Source organism: Scomber japonicus, chromosome 11 (genome assembly GCF_027409825.1).
Source record: "Scomber japonicus isolate fScoJap1 chromosome 11, fScoJap1.pri, whole genome shotgun sequence".
NCBI lineage: Eukaryota > Metazoa > Chordata > Actinopteri > Scombriformes > Scombridae > Scomber > Scomber japonicus.
In genome coordinates, this window is record NC_070588.1 from 7,126,608 (window position 1) to 7,152,395 (window position 25,788).

A 25,788-nucleotide genomic window follows, 5' to 3' on the forward strand; every position below is an offset into this window, starting at 1 on the left:
CTTACAGTTGGCAGGTGGCCAGAAACACAACTCCAAATGAATGCTAATGTTGCTCCGTGTCTGCTGGGTGTGTAAATAGCTGCTGATAATTCACATAATTCAGTGTATTAGTGAGCCTTTTGGCAGGAGGAAGATGCATGTGGGAATAAGTAAAAAAAAAAAAGAAAAAAATACATTTGTTGTTTGTCATAATTATGTTTAAGAACAATGGAGGCCTGTGGCACAGAAGAATAATAGATATCACAGTTTGGCCTCACAGACAATACTTAGTAAAGTCCAATCAAGTGATTTGTTGACTATAGGGAAAATATAAAACATATGTTAAGGGTCTGAGGTTACTGTGAAAACAAAAAAAAATCCAAGATGAGATTTATTTGTCTAATGCAATTATACCTCTGTGTGTGTGTGTGTGTGGAGTGAACTCATTAAAATACAATTCACCACTTTATTGAGATGTAGCTCTCCTTATTGTAGAGAACAATGAAGTTACTGACTGAACTTCTGTTTGTTTAACTTTTACAGCAAGCAACTGGCAACTGGGGCAAGACAGTGTTTGAGTACAGGACACAGAAAACAGCAAGACTTCCCATTGTGGATATTGCACCTGTGGACATTGGTGGCCCCAATCAAGAGTTTGGCATCGATATCGGGCCTGTGTGCTTCTTGTAAAATCGTCAGCAGGGATGAGGAGATCGAGGAGAATCCTGAGACATTTTGAACTGACAGCTGACGCGATCAGCCACATTGTACATACGAGTACTGAGGACTATTCTGGCCCTGTGGCAAGATATTTATTGTGCCTTTTTCGACCCAGTTCAAGACATCAAAGATTTGTAAGTTAGATGAATGTTTGGAATTTACATAAACGATTGGTAAAAAAAAAAAAAGAAAAGAGAAAAAAGAGAATCTGAATCATTCCTCTGTCTTATTGTGTATGTTTGACTCTAAGCTTCATGCGTTTTAAGCTCACTGTGGTCTAAAGATCTAACTTGTAATTTCACCCAAAAAACACACATAGCCCAAAGAGTTACCAAAGATTTATGAATCTGAAAACTTCAAAATGTTAATTATAACTGCTGTTTCATAGCCCCAAAACCATTCCACTGAAGCTACATCCAATGCTTTGTCCTACCACTCCCCTAATCTCATAGATTCTTTTTTTTATTTTTAATGTTTAAATATTAAAAAATAAAACATTGTGGTGCTATTGAGGAAATGAATATAGCCGCTGATGCGTTCACCAGCGTGTGTATTTTTCTCCAGACAGTTTTGATGAACAAGTGTCTGTATCAAGTTACTTTAAACTCTGTACCGACCACGTAGAACATTAAAGAAATATCAAGGCTGTCGATTCCTCAGTGTTAGCTACCTCGTCACCGAAACTGAGAAACGATGACACTACATGTAAATCTTTTTGTTCACAGGTGCTGTTTTGTAAGTAGTGTGAACCTTGTGCACTTCTCCCGGCTACGCGGTACAGGGCAGGGTTTGGGGGATGCCAATAAAGATCTTTCTATCAATGATGGAGAGACGAATGAGGTGTCGTGTGAGTGGTGTGTGGTGATTTGTAACATTTTTTTCTTTTTTTATTGTCCTTCAACTGCAATATCGGACAGTTAAGGTAGCACAGAGTATTCTATTTTTATGCATGTCAGTTCCCCCCCTTTCAATATCCTGGACTTATATGCTCTTGAAATCTTCTTTTTATACAATTTTTATAGAATACGGTGGCTGTGAGTGCCTGTTTGCTTTGTATCTCTTGCTATGCAACAAATTAAACTAAATGCCTGTTAATACCCCAAGCTCCTGTTCTATTAATTCAGGTATAGCTACAGTAGGTAATTTTCCTTTCAGTTTGTCTTTTTGCACACAAAATCTAATTTTACATATTGTAAACCTATTGTGTAGATTAAACCAAAAAAAAAGAAGCATTTATGTACTTAAAATAGTTTCAGTTGTCTTTTAACTTGAGCTGTTGAATGTGCCTTCAAGTAATTCTATTGTGACCATTTGGTTCTTATTTGAGTATATTTATTATAGATTTGTAACTTTTGTGAGGCATGACTGCCTGCTAACGCTCCAGAGGCAGAGAGGAGGAGGAGATGAAAGGAGAAGGAGGAGGCTTTCCACACTGGAAGCAGATGAATTTCATCCTTTGAAATAAACATTGAAAATACTTCTTTCTGCCTGTTCTTGTTTGAGATTAATTCATTTGGTCCTTGATAAAAGTCCATACCATAACAGACTCATTTCAGCCTTGAGTGGGTATAAAATTGTGCAGTAAAAGCACATAAAATCAGTAGTAAAGGTAACAAAACGTGATGCCAAATTACAAAATTAACATGGATTGATGTCGTCACAGTGGCCAACTCCTGAAACAAACTACAAATGACATAAATCATAATAATGATAAATAAATCTTAATAATAAAGAGAGAAGTAACGTTTTTGTAGTAACATTTTCTTTAATAACTGTAACAGCAAAGTCAATGCAACTAAAAGTAAAATAATGGAATAGTACTGTGTATGAGCAGAGGTCCCCCCCATCCACACACACACACAAAGTGCCTTCTGGTGCAAGAAAAGAGGAGACTAAATGATAAAGTAAAAATATGACAAGTTAATACTGAGATGGCAAGTCAAATTTGTGAAATGCATAAAACAAAAAAAACAATTCAATGCCAAAAAACAAATAAAACAAAAAGAATAAACAATAGGTAGAAAGATTACTAAGCCAAAAAAAAAGAAAGAAAAACATGTCAGAATGGATTAATTAACAACATAATGTGTGAATTAATGTGTAATGAGTAAAATATGTGCTGTTATGGGCAGGCTGTAAGTTCATGTTAATGACACAGATATCATTTCTTTTCTGGCCGGCTTGTGTTTGGCATACAAACAGGAATGTGTTAATACAGAAGTCAAATGGTGCATACACACAAACTGTCTCATATGAAAATTCTGCCACTGAGTGTACCATTGGACATTTTCAACTATTTACATCTCTCATTGCCTGTGCAAGCAAAGGTACTCAAAACTACTCCTTCCATAGGTTTTTTTTTCTTTTTTACAAAAATAGTTCTTTTCTATAATGGATCTGAGTTTACCTTGAAATATCGAAAAACCAATCTAAATGCAAATGCATATAAACCTCAAGATGAAAACTGTGACATCTCGACTCAACTGCGGAGTGGATTTTGGCACTTCTTCATACAAACGAGTTAAAAGTACGCGACAAAGAGCATCTTCTTGGCATCAGCAGCGGCTGTCTAGTGGATCCAGAGAGAAGACGGTGCCCTCTAAGGTTAGTCCCATTTTGAACCCCTCCTGAAAGACAAGCCAGACAACAGCTGTGACCTACAGTGACCAACGCAAGCTGACATGGTTTCTGTTAGATCACAGACCCCAATATTGTTGATAAACAGAAAGTTTGAATCATGTTTAGATGAGAGCCAATGGGAAAAAAAATCTATAAACATCTGAGGGCAAAAAAGAATGAAATGCTAAACAAAACACAGATTACAACAGTGGTGCACCGTCATGCTTGGTTATTCTATCCAAGGTCCTAAAATCAAGCAGGAACATCGAGGCATGCATCTTGATAGGGAAACACGTCATTTTATATTTTGGCAAATGACAAAAACATATGTGCACAAAATTGCACTTGCAGCTGTTTTAATTTGTTCTTTTATAGATTTATTGATTTGATTATGGTCCCAATAGCAAAAAGCATTCTTGATAGAATACCACAAGAAGTATTTGCTCACATTTGTAGCCTGTTATTGTTCATAAAAGAAATGAAATAAGCTCTTCAACTTAAGAACAAGAGCTGAAATAACAAATGCAACGTGTCCAGTTCAAAAGGATGAAAAGATGGAAGGAGCTGGTTTACGTGACACTGGTGGATTTTGTAGCTATGAGCGCATGCAGCAGCCTTTAGAGCATGCGAGACAAAAACACAACAGCACCAAAGCAAAGAGTACAAACCATCTCTGCCGCTACAAGTGAGAAGCACAAGAGATGAATTCAGTTGTTAATAATTAAGAAGAAGGAAATATTTGACTAGAGAGAGTGTGTCAATGCAACACTGCCTCCTACTGGTTATTGTTTATCAGTTATTTTGCAAACAGAGACAGAAAAGTGTGGGTTGGAGACCTCAGCGCCAAAACATTCAGCTCCAGAAGTCATTGTTTTGTAATCATGCTGTATCTCAGCACTTTGCAATTTCATGCTTTACACAGACCCGCAGAGAATGACTGATTGTATTGATCTGACTTTAATAGCATTTGTAATAATTGTCTGACTGTGTGCCAATGCTAAGCTGCAACAGCGCCTCTCTAACTTTGTTTTCTTTTACGCTGTCTTTTAGGAGAAGAAAAACTGTCCTGCTTCACTAATCTACTGGAACCAATTTAAGGGAAAGGTTCACAATGTTTCAAAGTCTGACTTAAAACAACAGTCAGGTGTTGATGTGAACAGTCAAAGAGGTTTTCTCTCTCTGTAATCATTCCTCCTCTTCATACTGACTGTTAAAAGATCTCCTTTCAAATGTGTTTTCAATGTAAAGTGATGGAGGCCAAAATCCACAGTGTGTCCACACAGTCATTTAAAAGTTGTTGTGAAGCAGTCTGAGTTAGTCATATCAAGTGATATCTGACACATTTACAGTCTTTTTAGCATCAAATTCCCTCTTTGTGTTTTCCTGTTGAGCTGTGGTGGAAGTATAGTAACAAAAAGAGGAACTTTGGCACTAAAAAGACTGTAATGTTGAAAGATATCGACTTGATTTGACTTGTTTGGACGGCTGAAGCTTCATATTAGCTTCAGATCAACTTTTAAATTTGCACTGAAGGAGGACTGTGGATTTAGTCCTCCGTCACTTACACTTTAACCTTCATGTCGTCTTCCCGGGTCAAATTTACCCTGTCTGTTTTGACTGTTCCTTCTTTCCTCCCTTCCTGCCTTCCTTCCTTCCTTTCTTCCTTCCTTCCTTTCTTCCTTCCTTTCGTGTGTCCTTCCTCCCTCCCTTCTTCTCTCTTTCTTTCCTCCCCCCTACCTCCCTCCCTTCCTTCCTTTTTTCCTCCCCCCTACCTCCCTCCCTTTCTGCCTCCCTCCCTCCTTCTTTATTTCCTCCCCCCTACCTCCCTCCCTTTCTGCCTCCCTCCCTCCTTCTTTATTTCCTCCCTCCCTCCTACCTTCCTTCCTTCCTCAGTCCCTTCCTTCTTTCTTTCCTTTCCTCCCTTCCTTCTTCCTTTCCTTTCCTTTCCTTTCCTCCCTTCCTCCCTCCCTCCTTCCTCCCTTCCTTCCTTGACTCGAGGACAACAGGAGGGTTTTTAAGTACATTATGAAGGGATCATCTAATGGTCAGTATGAACAGGAGGAATGATTACAGCAAGAAAAACAGGTTTCAAAGTTCATTTGGAGACCTGACTGTTGTTTTAAGACCGACTTGAAAAATTCTAAACCCGTCCTTTAACCACAAACAACAACAACAACATGAACTTTAAAGTTTCATTCACCTTCAATTCAAACAAGTAAACTTTTAAAGTAAGTAAAGTTAAAACATCGTCCAAGCTCCCACTGAAACCTTGTTGTTTGACCTTCTATTTGTTCTTGCAGACAGCAGGAGTTACAGTTGCTTCTGCTAAGCAACAGCATAAATAAACCCAACTGCCTTGACAGTAATAGCTGACAGTTTCCTTTTCATTTTGTTCTGCTTTCACAAATATAATTACAACTTCTCGTATAAGAGCTGTAGTATAGAACGCTGAGAATAGTTTAACTTCCAGTCTCTTCATTGAAATGCATGAAGAGAACATAAAAAAACGGAACTGGGTGTTTTTTATTAATGCAGTTCTAAATGCGTGCCTGATAAATCTAAATGAAGAAATTAATCTCATTCACCACTGAGTCAAGTGAGGTTTTCATTTAAATTGTACATCGACTGTGCTCAGCGTTTTTCAAAACAGTCTAAACAGGAATACAGAATTAGGTAGTCCCTCGCATCCGATTGTTTTGCCGCTCTACAGCACAAACACAATCTATTCTAACATTCATTTTCATAAAAAGAGATCTGGAGCTTTCATAGGGTTCACAAGAGGGCAATTAAGGACAAACTGTCCTGACATTATACAGCAGCGATGACCACTGCTGTTGGATAACTGTAGGGAGTTCATTGTTAGGCTTGGCTCAGGCATCATGAAGGAAGCAAGAAAAAACCTTTCTTTGTATAAGAAAGAGAAATGTTTTTATCTTCAAAGTGCTGATGCTGATAATAAGACAGACAGGAGGCCTGTGTTTCACAGTTCAACCAGCTTCCCTGCAGCTCTTAATAAAAAAAGAAAACAACAAAAAGATCTATGTGGAGGAATCAGACCCAGGCAGACGCTCACCTGCATCTCATCCAGCTTTGACTGAATATCTGGAGGGAAGTCAGCTGCCCCACAGGTGAATGGATCAAATGGCTCAGCACCAAACAGGTCTTTCCCTACGACCACGGACAGCAGATTAACATTACACTGACAGAGAAAAACAAGAACGGTCTCAACAGCCACAATCACTCAATTGGATCTAAAACCTGAACTCTGAACCTTTATTTTACACATTAATGCAACTATACTCACTTATATCTGGTGGCAATGTGGTTGGTGGAGGTGGTGGGCAGCCATTGCTGGTCATTGTGGGCATCAGCGGTGTCACGGGTGAGAAGGGAACCATGTCGAAAACATCTGTAGACTGTAGTTTCATGGAGATGCTTCCTGCCTGTATTAAGTGGTAGAGATGGTTAAGGCAAGGTCAGGAGTTCTGTGTGCTTGCCCATGCACAAACTCCACACCCGTTTTTTTTTTTTTTTGCACAGAAGCAAGAGAAAAACAGCACAAGACAAAAGAAGAACAAAGGCGGGAGATAATAAAGCTTCAGGGACAGTGACAGAGCAGAAACAAAGAGAAGCATAGAGTGTTTACGCGAGGCCGCGGGATGCTGCATCCCTCGGTCGGCTTAGGAGGAAGAAGAGCAGGTTTGGCAGGCGGAGGAGTTAGTAGCCCGGCGGACAGGTTGGACTCCGGCGAGCTCATAGGTGTGAGCGTGACAGAAGAGATCTCCAGACAGGAAAGCGACTTGATGCTGTGACACCAGAAGAGAGAGGAGGGCCTCTGCAGCATGTACGCTTCATTAGCTGCGTTAATGTGCAGCGGCTGAGAAAAGATCGCAGACAGAAAATGACCAGAGAGGAACAATATTATTCAGTCTCATGTAGTTGGAGAGGTGCGGGTAATTGCATTCACAGGCTGTCACATATACTGGCATTTGCCCCAATTAGACGGCGAATGTATCACATTCCTCATTAGACCAATCAGGTGTGTAATTGCTTTGCTTCAAACATGGCTTAGACTCCCACTACCCTCCCTGCAGGTAGACTTAGCCATTCAAAACCTGACTTTAATCTCACACAATACACATCAGTGAACCCAGCTGTCCTGAAATATGCTTTTAAAAAACTTTTGAATCAAAAAGTTGCGGTTGTGTACTTTTGAATCCAACATTATTTTAATTAAATTTAAGTTAAATTACATTAGTAAACTGTTTGTCTGCAGGCATTGCCGTTAAATCCAAACCACACTGTTTGACTTTTTAAATAATAAATCACCCAATTTTGAATGAAATGAAAAGTTGAATCCATAAGCAGTAAAATGATCCTTTGTCCGGCTCAATATACTGCTGCCTAGCTTAATGTGGTATTACCACTAGCTTATGGTGGTTAATATTGGCTAGTTTCAGTATATATTGCTGTGTCACATAGAAGTTGTATTCCTCTTCTTACATTCTGGCAAATAACACAATACCTTAAATGTCACTGGAGACTACAGCTGCTGCACTTTGGAAAAAGGTTACACAGGCTCGCTTTAATATGTAGCATCTAAACTGTGTTGAGTCTTTTAACTGAAGGAGTGTGTATCGGTGTATCGGTGTGGTTTGTCCTTACTGGTGGCACGTGAGCTATCATCAGCTGTTCTTCAAGGTCTTGAAGTTGTTGCTTGAGCTCAGAGTTTTCCGTTTCCAGTTCTTGAATCTGCATGAGAATAAAAGCAGCTCAGTGACTAAAATACACACAAACGTTCAGTATAGATTAACAACAGTATGGTTTCTCATACTGACACATCAACTGTGAATGCTTTACAGAAATCTTTGTTAACATTTTTTCATTATAAAATATATATTGTATATTTGCCATGCTGTTTCCAAAATGTCATTTTTCATCAGCTAATAAAAACAGGCCTACACTTTGACTTATTGCCTTTCTCAGATAAGCCAGTGGCTTTTTACATGCTTAAAGGAAATCACATTTGAAGCTTCATTCTATATAAAAGTTTATAGTGTTGATAAAATTGCAGACTGTAATATCTGCTTTTGATATAATCATAAAAATAAGAAAAACAGAACAAGGTACTTCTTCACAATGATCCAAATCCAGAAATATTAAAGATATATTGTGACATTAAACACACTCATATTGACTCATGCTATATTTATCATCACATCAACCAACTCTTTCCCATAAAACTTTAAATATCTAGTTTGATCATGACTGTTAATAACACCTGTTGAGTTTATATGTCAGAAGATCTGTCTCCATGACAAAAGAGCAAAGAGCATGCTGATGAAGACAATGTGATAATGGTTAATAACCTTAAAAGCTGATAGGTGGACCAGGAGTTGAGATTATTTCATCAAACTTAAATTTACAAGGTCAAGAAAAGTATTTGATGTTTAAATATGTAATTGTTTTAATTTTCATTATCTAAAGTTTTTGGTAATTTATAATTAAACACCAAATTTAAGTTTCATAGTGTTTATGTGGAAAATTTGTTCTTTTTCCCCAAGCTTTTTACCAGTAGCTAAGCATAAAATAGAGATAATCTCTTCAGCTACTGTTTAGAAAGCAAAGCAGATCTAAATATTCATTTAATTCTCTATTTAAACAAAACCATTGGGATGGCTACACATATTTAGCATGGGTGTATAATAATTCAATTATAAGATTAGGTTTGTAACAACAGAGCTTACTGTCATTAATATTAATTACTGACATTTTTCATCAACACGGCTTAATTGTCCACACTGGATGATTTAAAACAATCAATAGAAACAAGCTCTGCATTAATTAATAAAAATGTCAACGTGTCAGTTTTCAAAGTAAATTAAACTGTGTGAGAGCAAACAAGCTGAATCAACGAGACGTGACATACTCTTTTCTGTAGGGTGCCAATCTGTTTCCTGGTTTCCACGTCTTTGCCTCCGGACTCCAGGAACTTCTTGTAGGCCAAGTCGAAGGCCTGTCCGATGGTTAGAGTGATCTCTTCTGCCTGCAGCATGACAGACACAAAGACTTTACCTATGATATTTACCTAAATGTCAAAGCAGCTATTATCTAACAGTTAACACCGCCGCTGAATGTTGAAATGAAAAGATGTCAACAGCAAGTGAAAGTGAAGGCGATCAAAGCTTGTTCGAGTCAATGATGTTGTATGAAATATGACACGGCAACTATCAAAGCAGAGGGCACTTACACACTTTTCACTGTCAAACACGTAGCAGAGGTGTTTGTTGGACTCGGAGTCTTTGCAGATAAAAGTGAATATCCTTTTATCAGTTTTGTCATCTGCACAGAAGGATATTCTGTGTAACTGACAGTTATGCTGCACATCCTGGAAAACAAACACAATGCATTTATTATTTATCAAATTTACAAACACGTTCAACCCCCTCTTCATCTACGCAGTGTGTATTATTCTCAATAGACCTTCAGGCATCAACATTACAAGTGAAAAAGTCACATATAAAATATACTTTATGGACTCACTTTTGTCTTGGGATCTAGTATCTTCACACCGTAAATTGAAATCTGCAATTCCACCTTAGGGGTCTTTTGCCCCTCTGACTTCTTGATATGCCTCTGAAACTGCCAAATGGAAAAAATGAGGTTAGTCCACCCAATCAATGCCCATATGACATGCAATAATACAACATCTGTTTAAAAATGACCTTTCATCATATCCAGAAGAAATGAAACAACATAAGCATTTATTAAGAGTCATTTCTATGTCTACTTGGCAACTCTAAGTTCAATATTCACATTCCTTTTAGCTCCGTTTTTGGTCTCCACCAGCTGAAGAAGGAAATATTTGGCTTTTCAGCAGCTGAAGGCTCCGTTATGTTCACCAACAAATCTCCAAATGTGTCTCTCTGCTATGTGATGTTGGGCATGTAGCTTACAGTGGAATGGGAAACAGCTGTTTGCTACAGCCAGGGAATGATTGCTGATAAAAAATGTTAGGAGTGAATCAAAGCTGTAAAGTTGCCATTAAAAACTAAAACATTGAGCTAAAAGATGCTATGACAGTGGAGACAGGTGACAGTACTGTGTTCATCAACAAAAACAACCTACTTCACATAACTGCTTTTGGATCAATTGTCATCATAGAAAATTGCAGCTTTCAATGTTGCATAAGTTAAAGAAACAATTACTATAATAAAGTGAAGAGAAGTGGTAAACAACCCAGACTAAAACACAATTGGCAGCATGTTATCTTTAAAAGGGGGGGGGGGGGGGGGGTGATAATTTGTTTAGAAAAATATAAGGTTAAGTGTTTTACAGAAAATGAATAGCAGCGAAAATCTGTGATCCATTTGATGGGTCACTCTTTCAAGCACTGCCAAAAACAAATTTAAGTCTTTTACAGTTACAGTTACCGTGCCAACTGACATAAATACTAAAATGATTTGGCAGTGAGTTTAGGTCAATACTGAAAATGCCCGTTAAAAGGGGGAGTCCCTGTCATTTGAGGAGATACTTTATGATTTGATGTAAAGGACACTTGCATGTAAAAATATGGCTACATGTCTGATTTTACTGACCAACTTGAAAGCATGTGATGTCAAAGAGAGTGTGTGCACATTTGTGAAACTGCAATATTTTTACAGGCTCTAACATTTTGATATTTATCTCGCTGGCTGATAAGAGAGTACAGTATTTGACCCAAAGCATGAACACATGTCCCTGAAGGCTGCCTCTTAATTCTCCCTTTTGCAACACTTTGTTTGAATTTTCACTTCACTCCATCTTAACTAAGCCTGCCCTGGCTGCCAGTGTATCTGGGAGTGTAACTATGGAGCCATGCTCCCCAAACAGACTTTCAAGATCAAATGTAATATAACAATGGAGGTACTGGTTTGGGAAAACAAGCCTCCCCTACGAGTGGCCTCACAGATTCAGCTCTTGGCAGGAGAAGACAGAGGAGAGGCCAGCAGGCAGCGAGCAGAGCCATATTACCAAGAAGCTGTTGCGGGTTGTTCCCAAGGCTAGCACTGCTGCTAGCTTGGGTAAATTTCACTAATGTTGTGGTGTCCTCAGTTTAAGAGTCGTTCAGTGGGAATGTTTACTGAAACTGGGCCACACATCAGAAAAAGCCAAAACCCTAAATAACAAATAAGTGTGTTTATCAGTGCTTTCCAAAAAATCCCCCATTAAGCAGACACTGATGCCAGCCCTAACATATGCTAACTAAAGCTACTACTAAAGCTACAGAGATAAATATGCATCAATTAAAGAAAACCAATGTTGATTTTTGATAATGTAATAGGACTTGACCCCTTGTCTCTGGGGTCAAACTAAAACACACTGTATATCTACCTAAACCCATTTTAATTTAATGTTCTTATACTAACATTGAGGACAACATTATTTACTGTTATAGCTAAGAATTGCCCATTTATTCGTCACACAGGTGCAGAGCAACATTAGTATTCAATTGTGGCTACATTAGTATTCAATCGGGTTACTGGCCACCTGTCAAAGTCTAATACTCTTTCTCCTTTTAGCTGTGCCAGATATTTCTCACATAAATATCGAGCAAATGTTTTACCAGCTTGTCGCTAACCCTGTCTGTCTGCCTTTGGTGCAGGGCAGGTTGTATACAGTGGGTTTATCTGAGCCTCTGGAAAGGAAACAAGGCTGATGAAAATGGAATTTTTGGAGCCAAAAGGCAAAACAACGACCTACAAGAGAGTACAACAAGCCACACGGAGTGAAGATGAACTGCAGAGATGGTCATTCTCTGATTCTCTGAGGGTTAGTCAGTACAAGTGAGACCTTTCATGTAACACCTAGTGATTCTTGATATATCCTCACTTTCCACACTATTAGGTACACCTGTACAATCTAATGTAATCCAATACAACAGCTCTGCCATAAATTCTACTTTTACGAGGTGTATATATTTTCAGTTTTTTTGGCATTGTCAGAAAGATGATAACTCTACAGTATATTTATTATTGACTTCATAGTGGGTGGTGGTGGTGTACTGGAGTGCATAATATTGAATGGTGTTAGTCATATTTTGTCAACCCCACTAACGTACATGAAGGAGCCAAATATTAGGAACGCTTTTCAATATAAAGGCACTACAGCCTCAATAAAGAAATACAGAGTAGAATTATCACCTCTCTGACAATGCCAAAAAAACAAATAGAAAATAAATAAGCTTCATGAATGTAGTATTTATGGCAGGGATATTGAATTGGATTACATTACACTGCACCTGTACCTAATGAAGTGGTCGGTGAGTGTAAGATAAAGCAGCTTTAATGTGATGTAATGCACTCATATACAAATATTTCTATGGCGCAAGTGTTTACGTAAGTGGTGTTTACACTTAAATTGTAATTTATATCCCAATTCATATGCAAATGTAGGCTGCAGCATCTAATTAGATTATGTAACTCAGATGAGGCACCTGTGATGAGGAGTATTAAGTGCTGAGTTGTTTTTTCTTTAAGTGTCACTGATTTCTGTTAGAAAACATGTTAAGTAAAGCACGTATGTTGCCATTTAAAGAATATATATTATGGTTAGAGGATTTAAGATCATGATCCTAAACAACAGGTTTCACGGCAGATGAATTTCATTTTTCTAATTAAATTTTACATGTGCTCAGAGAAGGTTGACTGAACAAACTGCTGTGCTGATCCAGCAGTTAAAGGCACTTGGGAGCTGAAAAACTCCAAGGGCACCTTGCCAGTCGCTGATGAGGTAGGGGTGCATTTCTCACTCACTCCCACCCTACCTGCTCTGTGTCTCATATCTAATCTGGTCACTTAGGAACACACACTCTACCCTTTAGGCTGCAACTTAAGTCTGGAGACTGGCTTTTACCTTTAGCTTTCTGACTGCATCCTTTACAACTTCTGTGCCTTTCGGGGCTTCAACTTCAGTGTTTCCAAGGAACTGGAAAGAGAACAAAAACACATAAATCCATGCTACAACACATAATACATGCTGTACTATATATAAGACAGAGTTTGGTGCATTAAATTGCATGAGAAAAGGCATAAAAGACATAAAGCAGTGGAGTAGAAATAAGCTGTGAAATACTCCTTGGTGGTAAAATGTAGGAGAGCAGATTTTTCTATCACATTAAATCTTAAATATGGATTCAGATTTAACACTTTGCATTGGCATGCAAATCGCTGCTACCTGAGCCATTGTCATCTTGTATTTGTCATTTTAAGTTCAAATGAATGTCAATAGTGTTTGTATCAAATTATTCCTGCTCACATTCTTCAGAGACATGAACACAATTTCCTTCACTAATGTACCAAAGCATATGCCTTATCCATGGGATAAATGCAAATGCACAAAACACACACACACACACACACACACACACACACACACACACACACACACACACACTCAGACCAACACACACATACTGGAGCAGCACTTCTGCCATCCTCCAACAGATGGAGCCATTAACCTTTGTGCATCAACATAGTGCTTTCCATCTGGCAGGAGCAGCAGTAATTGTTCCAGTCACACACACTGCTCCAGTGCCTCCTGAGCTTAATGTGAGTAGCCTGTTCGAATATCAGACTTCATAAACACTGGTGTCAGCCCCTTAAAGGTTGGGAAAAACAAAATAACAATGTCTCCCACTGGAACGCAGCAAACGGCTCAGACAGACATGGATTGTGTACAACAAATCTGTGTGTAGCACTCCATGGCTCGGCTTTGCTAATGTCTATACAGTTTGCAGCTTAGCTTGGAAACTGTTATCCCTGTATTTAAAACGTAGTGATGCTTTAGCCAAGAAGTGTCTCTTGGCTCTAGAAAAGAAGCAGTTTGTCTTGTGTCACCCACACTAATGAACTCAGTAGTTAGTTATTATTCTGACAGTAATTTTTGGGTTATTGACTGTGATCACTTTGCTGATATCTTACAGTAATACAAACATATCTACAGAAGAAAGAAAGCTCTAAAAATATGTACATAATTACAGCTGTCATGTAGTCAATAGTATACAATGGAATTCTTTGTCTATGTAGAGTTATGAACTTTTTACATCTCTGAAAGCCACGAGACAGAAGAAGCACCATCACCACCAGAATGGCACTTAATGTATCAATAGGGCCAGAAAACAGATTGAGGTTTCATACAGAAAAATGTCAGCACAGTACACCGCTATGACAAATGTACTCTCCACTCTTAAGGACATGACTGAGAGCACTGCTGACGGATACCCAGAATAGAATGGAGAAGCACTTGTTCCTGACCAGTGCATTCTGGGCTTCGACCGAGGCGGTTTCACAAGGCGAACCAAGCTCGGAGGCTCATCCATCAACCGGTGCATGCAACTGAAACACAAACCCATCCCTGCTAATTCCCCACGGTGAGGATTCTCGCTTTAGCTGAAAGGGACTGTGCACTCTCAATACACAAATCAAACTAAATATGCACATAGAGAACACACACACACAGACACAGACACAGACACACACACACACACACACACAGGTTTCAGCCTTGTGATAGGTCTGTAAAGTTCATTCATATGACACAATAAAAAAACTGAGAACTGCATTCTTTGTGCAGCCTACTCCTCTTCATTGAAGGCTTTTCAGGCTTTTTCGTCCAAAGGTTTTAGCAGGAAAGGAAAGAGTGTAAAGGGCAACTTATGCAGTTTGTCAGTGTGCTCTGATTGTTGATGTCAGGCTCACCAACTGTGTCATAGAAATCTTGCCAGCTGTATTCCAGAGGTTAATAACACTTGTTGATTAGGGGTTAGCAAAAAAAGAAAAGAGAAACATTTGAATAAGCCCCAAAATACCAAAAGCAGCTTGATTCAAGAGTCAAATGCAGACGGGCATCTGAAAACCAACCAAAATGTCAGAGCATTGAAACAGATTGGCTACAGAAGACACTTCACAATAAAAAGCTTCTATGATGTTCATCAAAAGTTGGTTCAAAAGAGGAACATGGCACCTGTTCTGACAAAGCATGGCTGCTGTTGTGATTTGCTGATGACACTGGAAGCCTGGACACAGTGTACATGAACAAATACAAATCTATCTTTCTTTGTTGTGAACTGAACACTGTAGGACTGAAGCTACACTAACGGGGGCCAGTGGCAGGATTTTAGAAATACCGAGGTCACGTCGAAGTCTCACTAAAACACCCCCCCCCCCCCCCCTCTCTCCAAGAACTAATGAAAAATGTTTCATATTTGCTTTATTCAGTTAGCTCTTCAATTTCATTTTCTATTAGTTTTAATCAAAGTGGAGGAGTTTGTTGAAGGATATTTCTCTGGAAATCAGCTTATAGACTCTAAAATAATAGTCTCAGAGCTTGTTCTCTATTTTCCCAATAATTACTACCAAATTACACAGTTCTTTCCAGGACACATTCTAGGTAATTATACAGGTCTGTAAAATGAAGCATTTAAGGCTGAAAAAAATAAGTAGTACCAATAAACAATAGCTGATATTATTCAAGTTATCAACATAGTTTATTCATTTTCTGAGCAAGAATCTTTAAATTTAAACAAATCAAGCAATGCCATCACATCATCTTGGGTTCTGGGAAATTATAATAAGCATATTTCACCATTTTCTTCATTTTACAGAATAAACATTAATAATCAAAACACTCATCAGCAAATGAAAGGCATGATTAATAGTTAGCTGCAACCCTAAACGTATTAATGTTTCATTCCCTAACACTAAGGTCTAAATGTTGTTTCTAAGCCCTTTTTACTGTTGCCATGAATAACATTGTGGTGACAGATATTAGAATGATTTATTTCTTAATACATTTGCTTGTGTAAAAAGCAGTCAAAGTTAAAACATTCACGGTCCAACAATAACCACCATGTTTCCATTTTCAACTGTCGAAAGTAAACTCACTAAAATGATCCTAATAACTCCAAATTACCAGGAAACAGAGAGAGAGAGAGAGAGAGAGAGAGAGAGAGAGAGAGAGAGAGAGAGAGAGAGAGAGAGAGAGAGAGAGAGAGAGAGAGAGAGAGAGAGAGAGAGCACCGACGTACACTGAATGAACTAACTAGAAGATTCTATATGAAAACTGCTAATTGAGCTTATATTCAATATTTCTGAGTGCTTTAAACCAGGGAGAATAGGCCAAACACAGTCTTAGCACTTAGGCTATCTTATTCCCTCAGATATCTGTGGTGCATTCAAATTGAGGCAAATTTAGCCAAACAGTCAACTCATCACTGGAAACTGACAATATGCAGATACCATGGGAACTTAAAATATGCTTTGATTTTAGAGATATGTCTTCTGGCAATCCCCTCTGCGTCTTTGCTGCACACACAGTGAGGGAGCTTCACCAGTTTGGAGGGGGGTGGGGTGGGGTGTGTGTGGTAGTTTTGAGTTCCACCTCGTTTCCAGCGTAACATTTCCGAAACACGGGATGTAGGCTGACAGTTTCTCTGCCTCATAGGAGACAAACTCTTTGTCAAAGTGAAGCAGAGAACCACTTTGACAGGAAGCTGCTCCCCAAAGTGAGACAGCCCTCCTTCAAGATGTGTTTGTTGGATGTTTTTGAGAAAGACTCCTGAAGAAGTGTTTTGTAACTAGCCATGTTTCCAGTCAAGACCAAATGTACCGAGTTATGCTTGTGTCAGGACCAATAGTTTTGGCTGATTTTGACAGGCGCATGAGTCACTTTTACAAAAAACACCCCCTCACGAACACATTCCTTAAAAAATAAACCCAGAGATCCCTTTAAAATTAAACTTTGACGAGGAGGAGTTTCCCCTACCACAGCACTGAGGAAAACAGCAGCTCTAGACGATAAATAAGAAAAATATCAAATCCTGTGACAGCTCGCAAGAAAATAAAATATACCACCATCAAAAATCTGAATTATTATTGTCAACTATGTCAATGTTAAATGGGGCAACCTGTAATTTAAATAGGGTAAAGGGTGCTAGGGCTTTGCTGGTTGCTCCATGAGCAGGGGCACATTAACTTCACTGGAGGCCCCTATGAGCCCCGCCACATTAACTATGTGCATTTCATTTTTGCACATGAGCCAACATGCACTCACACACACATACACGCACAATTACATCACAAAAATTACAATGCCACTTGGGTATTAACACTTCATTGTTGCTAACTATTAGGCTATGTGTCGTCTTGCCTGTCGTGTTGGATATACGGTGTGAATTTGTTACATTGTATCAAAATAAAAGATATGGGAGGAGGGGGGGAGGCTCTCGGTGTCGCACCAGCCCCATCACTTTTACCACCAGATGTCACTGTAGTGCATCGTCATGTGCGTTACGGTCAAGTGTTCATTAGCCTACATTATTATTCTCAATTTTTAGAGGCCCCCCCATGGTGGAGGTCCTGGGGCTGTAGCCCAGGTTAGCCCATTCATTAATGCGCCCCTGTCCATGAGCTGCCTACCCATGAAAATGTCACCACATGATGATAGTAAACACAGAGACAGCAAAGCTCATTTGTCGTCATTGCCACAGACAGAGCTGCTACTGCCTTTAATGAAAGACATGGCTGTCTCAAGAGAAATGCCTCTCCTGACTGAGAAGTGTTAGTGTGACAGGACAAACAGAGAAGTCCAGACACAACAGGAGGTTTTTTTTGTTTTGTTTCTGTGTGAAATCTGTTTGTTTGACTATAAAAGCTTCATCGTACCATCTTCTAACACACCGCTCTTTCATTGCTCGGCAGATGGTGAAACATACCTTGGCATTGTAGGGTATGTAATGCTTGGCCAGTGCCTCCGGGGTATGCATCCAGGATTTATCTGAAATGATACAAACAACAAAGTCATTGAAGTAGTTGCAATCAATGGTCTCATTCAATATGGTATGTGGAGGTATAATTAACTACATACGTGGGTAAATACCACAAAATTGAACATGTAAGGACTGACTATTACATAACAAAGTGCAAACACAAAACCTTGACATCACAGAAAAAGAAAAGAACTGAAATATGTATAAAACAGGAAGATCCAAGGATCAAAGGTATGAAGCATTATTTTTCTTTTTATTTCATCTGTATTTCATTTTTGAAATCTTTATATAACCAGGATAGGTTCAATGAGTGCAATGTTTTCTTTCTCACCCTACTTCATTCTCACACAGTCGCACACACAATCTACACCTGGAAGTCGCTCAATACAATCACAGTCTGATTTGCTGGTTACAGCTGGAGCAGCTGGGGGTTAAAGGCCCTGCCAGTGTGCGGCATCTCAGCAGTGGTAAAGTAATTAGACAGGGACAAATGCGCTTTACACTCTCCAACCCCTGATTTCTCCTGCCAAACAGGTGACCAAACCCGTGGAGCTCTTCACAAGGTTATCTGACTGAACCCACAGCAATGTTTTAAAGGTGGAGGGATTACATTTGACATAAAAAATGAATGGTGTAAATGGATGTGAACAAACATGAATGTGCTCTATAGGTGGCACTGATTAATGAGAAGATGCATTTGAGAGATATGAAAATGTTTCAGCTTGACTAAAATGTGTGCTTGTTAACAGAGACTCTACTTCAAAATGTATGAAGACAAGATAGTGAAATTTACACATTAAAGGAAGGCTCTCTTTTCCTTCATTATGAACATACCTTGCATACATTGAGGACATCAATGTAGCAATGTGATTTATATTGGGAGCCGGAGGTCATCGAGCAACTATTTCTGCAGGGACTCCACTGTTAATCAGCTGCTGCAATATCACATTTTACTGGGTAATTACAATTACACATGAGCAACAAGCAGTTTGTGTTTTATGAGTATGCTTTTTGAAATATTATCACTCGGTACACACATTTAATGAATTGTTTAAAAATTACCATGACGACCGCCTTTGAAGATTACACTAACACAAAATGAGCAGTGGATCAGAGATCATTATGGGTCACTGATAGCACAACCCAAAGCATCCCATTATACTGTCGTCTCCCGCATTCTCTTTAATTATATACTGATTAAGGATCATTTTCTCTCTTTCTTCACCTCCCATTTATACGGGGCTTATCACCCTGTTAATGAATCTTGTGACAAAAGATGCATGACTGTGACCTCAGTGCACTCTGCTCCTGTACGTTGATTGTGTTAATCAAGGCTTTTCAAGGTGAAAACGATGTGGATCAACTTTACCGCGCCCTATGCATGAGTATGTTAATTACTTTGTGTACATGTTGTTGACTAAGTAGCTTGATGAATTCGAAGTCTGTTCTAATAAGTGTTAATTTGGTGCTTCACATATGCTTAGTAATGATTGCTAATCTAACATATTGTGACCCAGTTTCACATCAGATTGTGTATAATAGCTACATTGGTCAACAGCCAACATATTGGTTTCATAGCAACAGCTTTAAAAATGTGGGATGCCAATGTTACCTTGGCATATTTTTATGTATTCACATCGCATTACTGTAAAATTCCTGAAAACAAACTAAATGGCTGACATCCCTTTACATTTATTTTGAGAAATGTTACGATGAAGATTGTTTCCGGTCTCACTAGAAAGCATTTTCTTATGTTGTTATGGCGGTTGCTACGGAGATAACTATCACTGAAAACACATAGCTTTCATATTGTTTGTTTTAACCACTGTGTTTGTGTTGTTTTGCTATCTGAACTGTTATTTGTGTTATGTGTTATTACTGTTTGGTGAGGCTCTTTCAGTATAAAGCGCAGATTTTATGACACACCAGGATAACCTCATTATTTTTCTTCCATGGATTTCAGACAGACCGCATCAGTCAGGTAGGCAGACTGGAGGAAGTAGCCTATTTCTCTCACCATGGATTTTGATGATATTCTCCATATTTCTCAACATAAAACATGAAATTGTCCTTGATAACAGTACAGACACCAGCTGCACACAGAAGTGGTTCGGGATAGAAGTCTTAATCAAATTTTAATTAAAATCAGGAAGTAAAAGTACATAGTAGATTGGTAGTAAATAAAGCGTACTGACTTTGTCTCCATAGTAATGGTGGATGAGGTTCATGGGTAAGTAGCCACCTCGGCTATCAAAAGCGAACATAAAAACCTTGATTCCTTAGAATCAAAAGATGAATTAATAAAAACAGATGGCCTTAATATTAACCTGTCATACTGTTGAGATTATAAAAGAAAAAATGTACATTTCTCCCTTGGAAATCACATTGGCAAAACACATTTTACTGCCCAAACTATCTTAAAATATAACATTTTCCACTGAGACACTTTGACAGTAATGTAACATGAACGCAGGCCAATAGAAAAGGATAGGCCAAAGCAAAAGCAGCCACAGTTGTGAAACTAATACGTTTTGCACTGTAGATCAACGTAACTCTAAAACACTTTAACATGAGACAGGGTTACACATTATTGAATAAGGGAACCAATGGGCAAACACTTCACTTCTGGCAATTCATTTTGATGGCAGGAAATAAACAAACTGCGGCCTTTGTAACTTTGGTAAATATGAGCCTTTTCCTCGACTTTCCTCGACCTTATAAGTTTACTTAACAGCTGTGCAATGAGATTACCCCTGCTTGCACCTTGCAGTCTCCTCCAAAGTGCAATCAAATTCCTAGTGGGACTCTTGAATGAAAGTTGATAGAGGGATGATGTAGCTCCTCCTTCCCTATACCACTAAGGAGGCAGAGAAACTGTACATTTCAAGTAAGAGAAAGGACAGAAAAAAGGGGGGGAAGAGTGGTGAAGGCTGACACAGCGGACATGACAGGTAGGCCAGTATTATTATTATTTTTTTTTCCAGGCGTCAGCACACACTGTTCTGATTAAAGTGAGGGGTGTTATACTTCTTTCTTTCCTTTTGCAGCATTAAATAGCAAATACGTGAGCACAACACAAGTGGCAAAAGTTGCAAGTGATGTCTGGATCGCCCCAAAGGGATGATTAACTGCTGGCGCGTGAGGATGAGCTGGCGTCTGAAGGTCAACTCTATGTGGTTGAGTTGTCAAGTGCTGGATGGAGATGAGGGGAAAATTCAAGGAGTGACAGCATGAAAAGTGTCAATGCCTCTCTGTCATAGTGTAGTGTGCTTCATACAGGTCTCCAGGGATGGAGAGTGCATCGTTTCTCACTGCCCTCTGGTTTCTTGCAGAAGCAGTTACGATGTGTGAGAGCAGAAAAGTCACAAGTCCTTCATGCATGTTACACTCCAGCAAGTGCAGTTAGTAGCCAAAGCCGTCTTCTTATGTCTGCTGTCACATCTACAGTACAGGGTGGGTATTTTCTGAAAACAGTTATCTTATCATTTTCCAGCCCCTGAAACTGAAACGAATGAAGGTTGCTGTGGGCAGTGACCATATAATATAAAACCCATGGGTAGATTTTGTATATAAGCTATTCTGAAGATGTTTGTACAACCCTCTGACATCTTTTCATAATTGCAACAATACAAAAGTACGCTGCACAAATTTGGACTCCGGTCTTCAAGTTTCAAGTAAAATAAACTAGAATTCTTTATGCAGTTATTTTTCTGTCATCCACTCTGAAATCAAGTAACAATTTTGTTTCATTTCAAATACTTTAATACACAGTATATGTGGTCAGGAAAAAGCATTTGCCTCGTTTCATAGCTTACCTGATCTACATATTCTATTATAATTCTGTTCACTGGTGCCAAACGTACTGCCCATTGATACCTGCTCTAATTAAATAAAGCACACAGATAGGAATGGCTGGAGTAGTGATAAATCTTATCTACATAAACCTTTTGAGAGTAGCCGCACAGATGTTCCGAAAATTGTATTTAAATGTTGTGTTAAGCAGTTCACACATCAAATTTCACTAAGTTATGACTCAGACACTAGCAAAAGATTCAACGCTATTTCCTCTAGCAATCAATAATTCATTTTATATAGCAAAAAAAACTGCATTGCTGGCTTAATAGTCATTTTAATTGTGGTGTACTGGAGCAGAAGGGATTGACACCTTGCAAAGAAAAAGCCAACACACATGGCAATTTGTGGAGGATGAGAGCGTTTGATCTATTAGACCTTTATCACTCAGGATCTCTCCTTATCTCCGCACTAACAGCTGTATTTTGCTTTATCTCCTACTTCTTTATCTCGTACTCTACTGTGAATTCAGGAATTCAAGGGGGGATAAAAGGTGCTCTCAGCCTTTCATGTCAATGAGACAGGAATGCAGAGATAAGGAGTACTCCTCCACTTAAAGAACTATTATATACTATTACTTCAACTTCAACAAGACTCCAAAGTTAGTTCAAGAAGAAAACAAAACCTATGTAATCTGTAACAAAGCGTTTGCCTTACATATGATTTCAGAAGATAAGAGTCCAGGAGAATAGGTAGCAGTGCTTTTGGAACTAGTCTCCAAAAGGAAATGTGTTTAACATCCTGCATATTGACTAAATTGAATCCACACTTGTTTGTCCATTTGTTCATCTGGTTGCTTTTACTGTGACACTTTGCACTTTTCCACCTACTACTGTATGACAAGTGCAATACAAAATAAAAGGACTCTACCAGTTCTACTTTACCACTACCAACAATAATAACAATAGGAGTTAAATAAAGGGGAAATGTTTTTTTACATAGAGCTGCTATTATTACTAAGTGTTGTGGTCACTCCTCTTTAAGATTCTCCACACTTATAGCTCTTACCTTTCAGAGCTAGAGTGCTGCACTGTAAGAGCACTTTTTTTTTTCTATAGGGCCACACGACGTGAGAAGGCAATAGCTTAATTCACTGCAGTGCTCAATCAATGACACACAATGAATTTGCTGGGTATGCACAGTTCTCCATCAAGCAGAAGACAACTTCAAATGGGCTCCAACTAGAAAGGACCTTTACTACAGTACACTTCCACTGAGGCCCAGCAGAAGAGGCGGCCACTTTGAGATAAAGCATTTCACTATTAAAAGCGTACTACTGTTTGGGCCCCCCAAAAAAAAAAAAAATCCAGACACATTATGAAGGCTGGTTTTGATACTAAAAGAGGATATAAAATGTTGCAATGACATAGAAACAGTGATAGTTTGTCCATTGAGAGCATCTCACTTTGGGTTTTGTCTCTGCTGTGTACAGGTCAAATGAGGCAATCGCCAAAAATATCACAACCTCTCTGCAGTTTAATGCAATTCAATGCAACAACACTGCAATCCACATCCTTACAAATTGAACCATCACCTCTCTGACAGTGAAAGCTGAACATCGCAAGCTTCATGATACATTGTAATTCTTATTGCGGCGCTACGGTATTGGACTAAACTGTATTATTCCAGATTTCATTCTTTTGTGTTAAACCCCTGAGTTCATGTACTGTAATGCCACTTTTTAATTACACTGCAAAGCCCTTTGAAGGGTTCACTCAATATAAAGAGAAGAACAAATGCAGCAAACACTGCTGGTACGGAGAAATCCAATGCCCATTCAGGGCTAATACGGATTAGACACAGTCAGAGAAGGAAATGCTCATGATCCATAAGCATGGTCATATGCTTTAATAAACCAACATGGTCAGAGCAGATATTCAGTCAATGACACAGACTCTCCTTGTATATGTTTGTGTCCCGTTCAGTACAAGGCAACCACACACATCAACACAAAAAAAGAAAAAAAGAAAAAGCACTATTAACTTACTTGTGTTTCAATCATATAAAAAACTATTATATGATAGCTCATGTAATACTTGCAGGGTACATTTCTGAATTGAACTACACTTAGTTATTTATAATGTCTGACAATTCATCTCACTTTGCCCCGAGGAAATTAAAAAGCTCATGTACCCTCTGCATCTCATTTTCTCTACGGCTGCATTCTGTTGATTTAATCATAATGATGGATAGTGGACATCTTACCTCCATAATAAAAAAATAAAAAACATCCTAATAATTATGTTATTATCATAATTCAGATGAATAAGAAGATGATGTATGTCTGTAACCTTATGGTAACTGAGTTGGTTTAGTCTCATCAGCCAAATATGGCGGCTGACAACAGTTCTCAAGTTTCTTGCTTTATACTAGATACATGAATAAGAAAAAGGAAACTGACAAATCTTTCTGCTGTTTTGTTTCAGCAGTTGAGACACACAATTAGGATAAGTTTTACTATGACTGCATGCATAATTATATGTAAACTTGAGGAACCCTGTGTTGTCAAAATACCTAAGAAGCTCCAGTTCCCAGTGCTGCAAGGAAATCTAGGCCAAGCGCTGCACTGTCCTCGTCTCCTGTATAATCACCAGTATGTTCCACAATTATACTTCTATACTTCTTCTGCACTAACACGCAGTTAGGCGTCTGTTGGTATGACGGTATTGCAATAGATTTATGATATTAACCCATGAAATCAGATGTGATGCAGCACATTGTAATTACGGGCAATGGAATTCAGTCCAGGTTCCACATTAGACTAAATAATAGAAACACATCTCAACACATTCAAATTGAACAGACTAAAGCCTCTAAAGTGACCAGAAAGTTGAATCAACATCTCTTTAAAACTTCATCAAAAACTGTTCATAAGAGCCTTCAGTTATTCCTTTCAGGGCTGCTGTATTAGACTGCATCAGTTATGTAGCTGCAGAGGCGCTGTGCCCATTCAATTATTTGACATTGGGTGGTTTTATAAATTATGAAAGTCTATTATTCAAAGAAAGTGTTTTAGTAATTTTTAGTTAGTTAATTAGTTTAGTTAGTTTTCGTAGTTTATAAAGAAAAAAACTTACTTTTTCGGTATGTTTTATTTATATTTACAATAGCTAAATAGTGACAGTAAAAAGAGTAGCTACATGTTTTTAGCAGTCATCTTGATAATTACTAATTCTATGAGTTCATGCGTGGGTCGGGTCTCATTGCTACTGTTGCGGCTGTAAAATGGTGGAGAAGTTGTTTTGAGCCTCACAACCCACGCAAAATGACTCATTTCATTATCAGTATTTGATCTATTCAGTCAGATAACATTTGGAAAGTCTAGAAGAGCTTGATGATTAAATATTTTTTATCCCTCAAGTTCCTCAGAGGGCTAAAACGGAAATACTGTGAAACACAGAGAGATTTACTTGGGGGTGATCAGCATTGTTTGAAGGGCTTGAATATAACGGATGATCATTTATATGTAAAAAAACACATGTGCTTGTCCAATATTGCTGTTTAATGCAATACAGTGTTAATAAGGGTCATTCAATTATAGTTTTTGATAATCACTAATGGGGTAGGGAGGGGGGGAATGATTATAAACAGGCTAGTGCAATGCTTATTAATTCTAGAGAACTGCATATATATGTATCAATTAACACAATGATGTATTATATGTTCTGCTGTACTCATATAGGCTAGCATTACTGCCTCTGCATGTGTTTATTTCCTTCCTGTGCGTGCTCGTTCTTCTCTCTCGGGCCTCATGTCTTTATAACCAGATGCCAGTTAAAGCCCAGAAGCCCCACCCAGACACACACACACAC

At 38.5% G+C, this 25,788-nt stretch overlaps 2 protein-coding genes across 5 annotated transcripts in view; one reads left to right on the forward strand and one right to left on the reverse strand.

Annotated features, from left to right (window-relative positions):
* Positions 1-2,169, forward strand: part of col5a2a (collagen, type V, alpha 2a) — a 43,828-nt gene extending 41,659 nt beyond the window's left edge. The window contains exon 54 of the mRNA XM_053329267.1: positions 523-2,169. Coding sequence (XP_053185242.1) covers positions 523-669 — 147 coding nt within the window. The 3' untranslated portion in view covers positions 670-2,169. The remainder of the gene's footprint in view (positions 1-522) is intronic.
* A 275-nt stretch (positions 2,170-2,444) lies between these two features.
* gulp1a (GULP PTB domain containing engulfment adaptor 1a) overlaps positions 2,445-25,788 on the reverse strand; it is an 88,762-nt gene continuing 65,418 nt past the window's right edge. For 2 of the 4 annotated variants that reach the window (XM_053329262.1, XM_053329263.1), the window contains 9 exons: positions 18,071-18,132; positions 13,213-13,284; positions 9,862-9,960; positions 9,569-9,706; positions 9,248-9,364; positions 7,984-8,070; positions 6,623-6,761; positions 6,392-6,486; positions 2,445-3,326 (listed from right to left, as the gene is read on the reverse strand). In XM_053329262.1, coding sequence (XP_053185237.1) covers positions 3,255-3,326; positions 6,392-6,486; positions 6,623-6,761; positions 7,984-8,070; positions 9,248-9,364; positions 9,569-9,706; positions 9,862-9,960; positions 13,213-13,284; positions 18,071-18,132 — 881 coding nt within the window. In that variant the 3' untranslated portion in view covers positions 2,445-3,254. Of the gene's footprint in view, positions 3,327-6,391; positions 6,487-6,622; positions 6,762-6,964; positions 7,196-7,983; positions 8,071-9,247; positions 9,365-9,568; positions 9,707-9,861; positions 9,961-13,212; positions 13,285-18,070; positions 18,135-25,788 lie in introns of all 4 variants that reach the window. The other 2 variants (XM_053329265.1, XM_053329264.1) reach the window with 2 other exon arrangements.